We start from the raw sequence: 10,272 nt of genomic DNA on the forward strand, positions 1-10,272 counted from the left end.
TTGAATAATTTAAATAATGTGATAAAAGATATATTCTTTTTTTTAAGTTATATGATAATTATGGTCAACATTATGCAATTACTCCAAAAGAAGAGAGACAAAAAGAACTTCTGAAACAATATTATTTTAAATGTGATTGTCTAGCATGTCAAGAAAATTGGCCATTATATTACAACTTAAAATCCTTTAAAGTAAATTAATTAATAATTAAAATATTTTAAGAAATTTTATCTTGCTATTATTTATTTTTGTAATCTATTTCTTTTATAGAGTTTAATTAAGAAGAAAGAAGATGAAAGCAAAATTAATCATGTATTAAGAAAATTCAATAATTATGTCGATATTGCGACAGAAGGAAATATATCGGATAAACATATTGTTGATGACTTGTTAAAAATGATTGAAGTATTATATGATTTAGTGCCAATGCCTTGCGAGGAAATGAATAATGTGGTAGAAACTTTGAAACGTGTTTATGATTTGAATGGAAATCGATTCGAAATTCCTGATTTTTAAATAATAAACAATAAAAATTATACAAAGAAAAAAAATTAATAATATATTTTATATATATATATATATATTCATATCTTTTATATATATAAAAGATATGAATTTGAAGCTATTTTTTTTTTTTTTTAAATAGAATATTTCTATACATATCTATTAATAATTTATCTATTTAATAATTTATTAATATTTGTACTATATATTTATATATCGTATTATAAATATATTTATAATAAATATGTTTATTTACTATATTAACATTTGAATCTGTATTCAATGTTTATAATAATATATATGATATATGTATTCTATTATTTTTATTAAATATTAATTGACAAAAATCCAAAATATAAAATATTAATTAAAATATTTTCATTATATACCGAATAATTAAGTATTTATGATATTTTTACTAATAACATCAAAATAGTTTGTAATATACATATCATATTTGAGGTAGTGAGAAAGGTAAAACGTACATAAAATGTGGATATAAATTATGAAGTTTTAAAATACTGAATGTCGGTTTCTCAGTGTGTATTATATATAGAAGATAGAATCTATCTTGCTAGTAACAAACTAATTATTGGTAGTAAAATTGCTAATTTGATAAACTGATATATGCTGTTAGAACTATTATTATATATATGCATAATTTGATCATTTAAGTAAGTAATTCTCCATTCAATAGCAGGATGCACAGGACTATGTTTTTTCAAATATTCGATTAATATATCTGCTGTAGTAATACCTAAAAAAAAAATATATATATATTTTGTTATTATTATATTTGTTAAACATTTTATGAAATCGCAAATAATAAATATTAAAAAATTTTATTTGGCAAGACTTATATATAAATATACCAAGAGGTTGAGTTTGGAGATTCTTTAACATAGAATATCCATCGCCACCACTTTGCATAAAATCAGTCAGAAGTACATTATAACTTTGATTTTTTTCTAATTTGCTATATGTTGGAATATTGCAAAATGCACACAACACTTTTACTGAAACTATCCTTGAATTTTTTGGTTGAGATAAGTCATAGATCACCTAGATATTTTAAATGTTTTTTATTATTAATATAAATATTATATTATGTTCTCCGATTTTTTAATAATTTTTTATGAATATGAACACATGTATTTTATTAAATTTATTAGTTATATTTAATTAAATACCTGAAGTCCAGAGATTTGTAGAAATGCCCCAACAAGATTAATACTATTATTCTTTTCTAGATTATAAACACTCCATTCTAATACAGATAATAACATTTCTCCAGTTAACGAAGCTTTTACAATGTTATTTTGGAAAGGTAGCACACTAAGAATGTCTCTCATTGTAACTTTATCATCATTAGCTCTTGTGATAGAAGTTCTAATACTACCACTATTATGAAGAGCTATTGCAGCATCTGTCCAACTATTTTGATCTGCATATTCGCCAGCATTATAATCAATCATGGCATCTGTAATCAAATTACCTAGATTGCATTCTTTTTGTCTACAAATTTTACTATCTCCTTCGAGAAGAACTCGAGTTTTTCCAACTATTGTTTCGCTAATATTATCAATATTTCTTCTCATATGTTCTAATTCGTGTAAAATATCCTCTGCCTATGAAGAAACAAAAATAAGAAACTATTTATTAATACAATTATAAAAAAATATAAAGGACAAGAAAATATTATATGAAATTTATAACTAAGTTATACATATAATTAAAATTTATACAGAATATTTTTTCTTGTTGAATAAATTTATTAAGAGAAAGCTTTTTCTATTATAATATTGTGGAACTAATTTATAAATTATCGTACATCTTATCTATGATGTCATGTTTGGAATTTGATTCTTCCCTATATTCTTTTTTGATTCAAATTCAGATAAATAAATAATTAATATGCATTGATCTAGAAATCTTCTCTGTTATTATCCATGTCCAATTTATTGTAGCATATATGTATATTAGATCAAGTTTATTATCAAAATTTATTGATATTATCAAAAAAAAAAAAAAGATAGATAAGAAATATAGAAACATAAGTATATATGATAGAATATGAAGAAATATAATTGGAGAATTATCACCAATTAATTTATAAAATGTTAAAATTTCTATTTAATGCGCAATTCAACAAAAACAATTAAATCTAACTATTGCAACAATTTTTCTTATAATTTGTATAAATAATAATCTTAATTAATTATTTAGGATATATTTTTCAATATCGATCAATAGTCCTCGTTATCTAATTTATCGTCAAATAAATTTGTTCGCGTCCGCAATAATATTATAATGGTAGATTTGTTAAGTTGTTATATATACATGTGTCAAATACTCTTTGGTGTATATTTATATATGTGTAGAAGTTGATGCTTGTCATCGTTGATGTATTTTCTTTTTGAAGTATTTTCTTTTTGAAGTAGTATTACAAACGTAATGGAAATACGAGAGCTGGATCTTTCATAGAGCACGATTGTATTCACAACGAAGTATCAATTAGATGTTCTTCACAATGCCACAATAGGTAATCATGTCCAACAGAAGGATCGGACGATTTTTCACGATGGGGCACGACAAATAACCAATGATATCGCGCATCTCCAAGTTAGAGGAAAATTTCTCAAATCGAACTGGTGATCAGTGCACAAAGATATCAAGATAATCAGAGATCAATGTATATCTATTATTCGAAATTTCTTCGAACTAGAATGATGTCGATTGCCGTTGAGTCAATCGTCTCGTCTGAAGTATGTCGCTCTTGGAATCAAAAATATACAATTATAAGTATCGATTATTAAACTCTTCTCAAAAACGGCAATCTTCTCAGACTTAACATCATCCTTGATCGAGATTGACGATCGATATATAATAGAAAAAGGAAGTTTTCATGTAAGGAAACTTTCTTCTTCTCGGGAATAAACTTGTCATAAATCTTTCGAAAAATAAATGGGAACAAAATTAACGAGTTAAAATTAAACTCACCTGTTCGATACTACTGTCCACGAGAATAGGATTGCCACTAATATTGGTTACTTCTCCCTTATCATTGAAAGTTACCGTAAAATTGCCAAGATATTTAGTGTAAGCGAAAGCTTGAACCACATAAACTTTTCTCCCGCTTTTCTGCGTTATTTCAGTTGGATAAAGCCCTTCCGGTATTTCTCTATCCGGTTGTTTCCCATTGTAAAGAAAAGTGTTCGTGTGTCCGCCGATCACTATATCGATATCTTCTACTTCTCGAGCGATTCTTTTATCCGTTTTAAACCCAGAATGTCCAACGGCGATTAATATATTCACACCCTTATGTTTCAATTCCTTTGCCTCTCTTCGTATGCTCTGCACCTCGTCCAGGAAAATGACGTTGTCCGTTCTAGAGATTATCCTTGTGTCAGGCGTCAGATAACCGATTATACCGATCTTTACTCCGTTCACGGTCAGTATCGTGCTATTTAGCAACTTTGTGGCGGCCAAGTTTGGTTGTTTGCTTAAATTCAGATTGGAAGTCACAATTGGGAACGTGGCGTTCTGGATGAACGGTATCAGACCGTCTACGCCATCGTCGAACTCGTGATTCCCTAAGCTCTGTAATTAATAATCAACAGAAAAGGAAACGGCATATCGTTATTGTTAAGACAAATAATAATTTTCCTAAGATTATTCTAAAAAAAATAATTCGATTATTCAATTAAACTGTCTTAATTTTATATTATTCCAACAGTATTCGCATCAACTGCTCCTTCGAATTTTAATCATTATTGGGTTAAGAAACGAATCCGGAGGATGCGATAGAATGATAAAAAAATATATAATTTTAATCTAAGAATCAAAGGAGGAAATTGATCTTAACACGTACCGTGGCGTTTGGAGCCAAAAGATTCATGAACTTAGCCACTATCTTCCATTTGTACACATTGTACCAGATAGATCCTTGATACGTATCCCCAGCGTTTAAGAAGAGGCAGGGGACAGCCGATCTTCGTGCTTGCCGGATCAATGTCGCCAATCTGGCAAATCCTCCATAGCATTTCTTCTCTTTCGCCTCTTTCGCTGAGCAAACGCCTGACAATTTCGACGTTTGTTCGAATCTGTGAATATCCATGCGATTATTTCATTAATCGTTTATTTGCGCATCAACGGATCGGATCGGATAGATGAATGGAAAGATAATAGTCTTTTATAATTGTATTGTCTTGTATTGTAAAATTCGCGATCTCCATCTTTCTTCATCCTTCGCCTTTTGCGAACAAAAATAATCGTTTTTATTAAATTCTCGTATTATGCGTTTTTTCTTCGTAAGTAAGAAACTTAAGAAACAAATTAAAAAGATCATGTTATACTTGACATTTTTATTATCGTACGTAAGTCGGTGAATCGATAAACAAATTAGCTTGGCATTGGACGTAACGCGTTGTTAAGAGACACGTTCTTTAAAAGAGAAGGGGAAAAAAAAAATACACGTACGTACATATCTAGCGTGGACGAAATCGTGGAGCTATTATTGCGTGTACTATATAAAAAAAAAAAAAAGAAAAAAAAGAAGGAAAGAAGCGAGAAAAAGAAAGAAAATTGAAAAGCGAACAACAATGCCTTGGATTCACGACATAGAGTATTCGATCAACGATTGAAAATTAACGATTAAAATCGGTCGACGGTTAATGTTAATTATCATTAGACTGTTTGCAATTAGTGTAGAATGTGATCGCGTGTCATTGATATTTCAACTGATTAAATATTTAACTGAAACAATACACGTGTTGAAGATAAACAGCGGGACAATGTACGAATTAAACGTACACGATGCATTTTCTCCATTTGATTAAATATTTTCTTAATAAATAAAGCAAAACGAATATGTTACACTACAGATTAGGAGTGGATTTTTTTTTTTTAATTGCACGTTCGTTAAGAATTTTTAATGGGATTTGTATAATAGAAATTTGATAGAAATCAAAAATAATAGGAAGATAAAGGTGGAACAATGGAGAGATAGAGCAATAGAAATAGGAATCGAATATGCTTGTTTGCGCATAATGCGGATGTCAAGAATCGAAATTTTTGCGAAATATTTCTTTTTTTATCTTCCCATTGTTTGGATCGATATTGAATCGGGATCGATGCTCTGTCCTTCTTTCTTTCTTTTTTTTTTTACAAAGATTTTTACAAAAATAACGATAGAAAAATCCATTCCAATGGCGATATATAATTATACAATATATAATTATAATTATTTTCTCCTCTTCTTCCCAAGAAGAGAAGAGGAAGAATAGCAAAAGAGAGGATATAAAAAAAAAAAAACCTTTTTTTACCTCGAATGCATGTCATTCGTGTGAATGATTCTGAGAGTGAGTCCGCCGCTCTTCTCGGAGACAGGATTGGCCAGGACTTCATTGGAGAACGCCAAGAGGGTGGAGAACACTATCCAAATAACCATCATCATTTTCCCCTCGTTGTTCACTTTTCGTCTGTACTTTTGTTCAATTTCACGCTGTTATCTGGTTGTTTCAAAGATAACGAGACATGCGGCGTCGATGTTGTGCGGCTATCAGAAGTAGAAAAGAAAAAAAAAAAAAAAAAAAAAAAAAAAGTCAAAATAGTTTAACCTTCCTCGATCGCCCTTGTCCGATTTTCTTCCCCGACAAATTTTTTTTTTTTTTTTTTTCAACGGAAAATTTCAAGGGCTTCCTCGAAATCTTTCGATCCGGGAAATTTACCCCTTTTTTTTTCTTTTTTAAATCCAAGTTCTAAAAAAAAAAAAAAAAAGACAAAAAAGTTTAACCTTCATCGATCGCCCTTGTCCGTTTTTCATCCCCGACAAATTATTATTTATATTCTTTTTTTTTTTTTTTTTAGAACTTGGATCTAAAAAAGACAAAGAAACGTGTCAATTTCGCGGATCGATAGATTTCGAGGAAGCCCTTGAAATTTTCCGTTGAATAAAAAGAAAAATAAATCGCCGCGACTTTTTCCAGCTCGTTAATTTTTCTTATTGTATAAACGAAACGCTCCGCGCTTTCAGAGAAACGATTCTTCTTTCCTTGAAAAGAAGGGAGCGAGCGCAGTGTTCCCCGTGTGCGACCAGAAAAATTTTTACGTGATCGTAACGAATCTTTTTCCGTCTTCCCCAAATCCTATTTCCGTCGAATTTCTTTAGGAATAAGCATCGAAGAACATATTGGGGGGAGGGGGAAAACATATTTATCGTGAAACGATAGATTACCGGATCAATAGGTAAATATGAAAGCATCGTGAAACGGGATATCATGTAAGAAAAAAAAAAAAAAAGAGATTTATACGGATCAAAGCGAAGGACGAAGCAATAATTAAATACTATTACGTGATTGCGTTAAATTATTACGTTAGTTTTAAATATTTTAAACAGCACAATTTCGATAATTAATAATCGCGTTTTTCATTCGTTTCCTCTCAAATTAATAAATATTTAAACTTCATAACAACATAACTTGGCCGAATCTCCAATGTCTTTTCTCGTAATATAAACTCGTAAGTATTACGTGTCACTGACGAAGCTAGTTAGAATTATTACGTTTAAACAAATTTTTCCGTGAAATTTTGCAAAAATTTCTTCCATCCGTATTTCGACTTTGTCGAAATTTTATTTTTTTTTTATCGATTGCTTGCTGTCGAGTCAGCGAAAATTCTTCGTTGCATCCATACATACACACGCATACACAGTACGAATACCCATAATAATTCCCAAAAAAAAAAAAAAAAAAAAAGAAAATATAAGTTGCCATTTGAAAGAAGCATGAATTGGAAAAGGCAGTTCTTTCTTTTTTCTTTCTTCTTTTTTATGTAACAAATTATTCAATTGATTCGGAAAAAAATATCATTTATAAAGATTTATAAATTATTTAAATAAATGCAACGTGCGCGTGCTCTGAAACGGTAATACCTCGCATTACCTGATATCTTTGAACGTGAAAAAGAGTCTATCTGTTTTACGTCATCTATTTCTTCATTGAATTTCATACTAGCTCGTTGAAAACTGGTTTCTGTACGAGTAAAAGCCTTGCCGTTTAATAATCTTCGTTCATCAAAATATATTTTGGGAAAGCTGAAGAGGATTATAGATTATTACGATTAATCGTGTAATCGTAGTTGCATTACACTCTCGATGAATCCTCGGTGAAAAAAAGAAAAAGGACAGTGTCGAATCCTTTTTGAGAGACAAAATCCTCGAAGGAAAGGATTCATACGGTTCATATATATATATTTTTTTTTTCGATTCGAAATTTTTTTCTTCGACTATAAGACGACTTCATACTTTCTTATGTATTCTTAATGCTTAGTGATGAGCTGAGTGTGCAACTGCAACTAACAACAAGACATTAAGACCACGATACGTACGATAAGAATCTCAGGTACGATAAATTGAAACGGCATACCGTTAAAAATATTGACGATGGATTAGCGCGATAGATTATACCGGTCGAGAAACAGCAAAAAGAATAATTAAAAATCGAAATCGATTATCGCGATCATACCTCTTTGAACACTCGAAATCGGCGAATAATTAAGATATTTTTAACATTTTTGTCCTTGAGTCTTGACGCACAGGCATAGATATCGTAATTAAAAAGAAAAAAAAAAAAAAAAAAACACGTGTCAAGCGTTCCAACATGATTCGAACGATGTAAGCAAAACTGTTGTCGAACTCTTATTTTCACATAATTTTTCATTTTCCTCGATCGAATTTACCGCAATCTATAAAATATATCCACGTACCACCCACGGTATGAATATTCATTCGTTCGTTCATTCATTTTCCAAAAAAAAGAAAAAAACTTTCCAACCTTCTCGAAACATAATCTCATCGATCGAGTCGTTCGATTCGAGCGTTCAAAGGATCTGAACGGAGGAACGAGTGGAGATCCACTCGCCGAAGGAGAAGCGCGCGAATCTTGTAATTCGAAGCGCGGAGAGAAAGAGAATCTCTCTCTCTCTCTCTCTCTTGGCTCGAATTCGATTCGAAAGCGAAACGACGAACCGATTTTTCTCCGTTCCAAAAATAATCGGTGATTAGAAAACGAGAAGGATCCCGGTGCCAATCACTCACCGGTCGATCCTTGGCGATGTATTGTATTGTATCCGCCGATTGCACAACGCACGATCACACGGCCACGGCCAGCCTATAACGCTCTGTACAACGGACCACGTTCGTGTTTCCGCCCGATTTTGCCGAGCGATCAACGTCGACTGAACGCGATCGTCGACCGAAAAGCTCGGGCCGCCTCCGTTTGTCCCCCAACAGTGCGGATTTCGGTGCGGACCGGTCGAGATCGTGAGCGGTGGTCGACTTTTATTACGGTGGAAGCGGGAGCGAATAAGTACACGTGGTTTCCCCCCTCGGGGAGCACGCAGAGATTCGCTTGCATGCAGATCCGATCGAGAAAGAGATTTCGTATTTCGAGAGTATTTTTTCATCGTTGAGAGATTGACATCTCTTTTTTTCACCCGCAGTGTGCCTATTCAATATATAATATACATATATGAATATATACGTGTATATGAAGATTTTTTGGCAAGCTGATTCGGGTTGCTGGTGCTGCCTTTCAAGTTCAATGGCAGTTGAAGCTGTTCGATCGATGATACGAGATTCGAATTGTCTTTTTATTATCCATTTTTAAGAGCTAAATATAACGGGAATGCGATTGTGTCGAGGGTTACCTCGTGAACGTGACGCGATCGTCAAGTATGTAACGTTTCACGGTATATGTACATACTGTACTGCACTTCGCAAATAAAAATAGAAAGCGAAATAAATCGATCGGAAGAGATTTCGAGACTATTTATTTTCGTTGCCGCGTTCCTTTGACGAGAAAATAAAAAAAATGAAATCTGATTAATTTTAGGCAAGGTAAGAGTTATCGGCGCGATCTTAAACGACCGGGATCGATCGTCTCGTTTCATTCGATACGCGATCCGAAGGGAAAAAATAATTACACGTTTAATTAATAATTAATCCTCGCTTTATCAGGAGAACGAATCGCGCCTCTTTCCTCGCCGTTCCGTTGATTAATCTAAGAAAGAAACTCGTTAATTGTTAACCTCGTTTTATCTCGTCTTCAATGTCTAAACAACGATCACGTTTTTATCTTATGTCGATAACGCGTTATCAAATCATCGATCAAACTCGATAAACAAACCGCGAAGGAAACAATGGAGAAGAGAAGGAAGAATAGTTTTGAACGATTTGTCGACAGATTTCACGCATCATCGTGAACAACGTTTTCTCTCGGATTCGATTCTTTATCTCGGTGCAAGCGCGCGAGTAGACTTCCACTCGTTTCGTTTCACGTGGTTTCACGAGAACGATAAAGGGACGAGGCGAGGGATATCGTTTTTTACGTAACGTTTCACTCTAATGACACGATATAACGACATAAATGACACGTTATCTCGATACACAGTCCAAGGGGAATACAATGCGCTCATCTTCCGGCAAACCAAGATGTTCCACGATTCGTCTTGCGGATCGCTACTCGATCACAGTCGCGGCTTTATTAAGCGACACACGGGACTAAGAATATAGAATAATCTTGTCAATGCGCCAGGACACCCTAGCGTCGCCTAGCGACGTCTGTTGGCGGCCTGTATATCCTTTTCTCGTTACCACGCTAGTTGTCACGCTGAAAACCGGAGAGCATTATTCCTTAACAAATTTCGACGAATAATATTTCTCTTTGTCTCTCTCTCTCTCTCTCTCTCTCTCTCTCTCTCTCTCTCTCT

At 32.7% G+C, this 10,272-nt stretch overlaps 2 protein-coding genes across 5 annotated transcripts in view; one reads left to right on the forward strand and one right to left on the reverse strand.

Annotated features, from left to right (window-relative positions):
- LOC102679589 (SET and MYND domain-containing protein 4-like) overlaps positions 1–542 on the forward strand; it is a 2,739-nt gene extending 2,197 nt beyond the window's left edge. For 2 of the 4 annotated variants that reach the window (XM_006618372.2, XM_006618371.2), the window contains 2 exons: positions 48–191; positions 271–542. In XM_006618372.2, the coding sequence (XP_006618435.1) occupies positions 48–191; positions 271–516 (390 nt within the window). In that variant the 3' untranslated portion in view covers positions 517–542. Of the gene's footprint in view, positions 1–28; positions 192–270 lie in introns of those variants that run through there. The other 2 variants (XM_006618373.2, XM_031511812.1) reach the window with 2 other exon arrangements.
- Positions 543–736: 194 nt separating this feature from the next.
- LOC102680662 (protein 5NUC-like) lies at positions 737–8,992 on the reverse strand. Its single transcript, XM_006618381.2, has 7 exons — positions 8,600–8,992; positions 5,829–6,061; positions 4,376–4,607; positions 3,505–4,104; positions 1,695–2,132; positions 1,377–1,566; positions 737–1,261 (listed from the first exon to the last, which is right to left on the reverse strand). The coding sequence occupies exons 2-7, from the start codon at positions 5,957–5,959 to the stop codon at positions 1,071–1,073; spliced, it is 1,782 nt and encodes a 593-aa protein (XP_006618444.1). The 5' UTR covers positions 5,960–6,061; positions 8,600–8,992; the 3' UTR covers positions 737–1,070.
- Between the last annotated feature and the right edge of the window lie 1,280 nt (positions 8,993–10,272).

The sequence above is a fragment of the Apis dorsata genome, unplaced genomic scaffold (genome assembly GCF_000469605.1).
Source record: "Apis dorsata unplaced genomic scaffold, Apis dorsata 1.3 scaffold_348, whole genome shotgun sequence".
Lineage (NCBI taxonomy): Eukaryota > Metazoa > Arthropoda > Insecta > Hymenoptera > Apidae > Apis > Apis dorsata.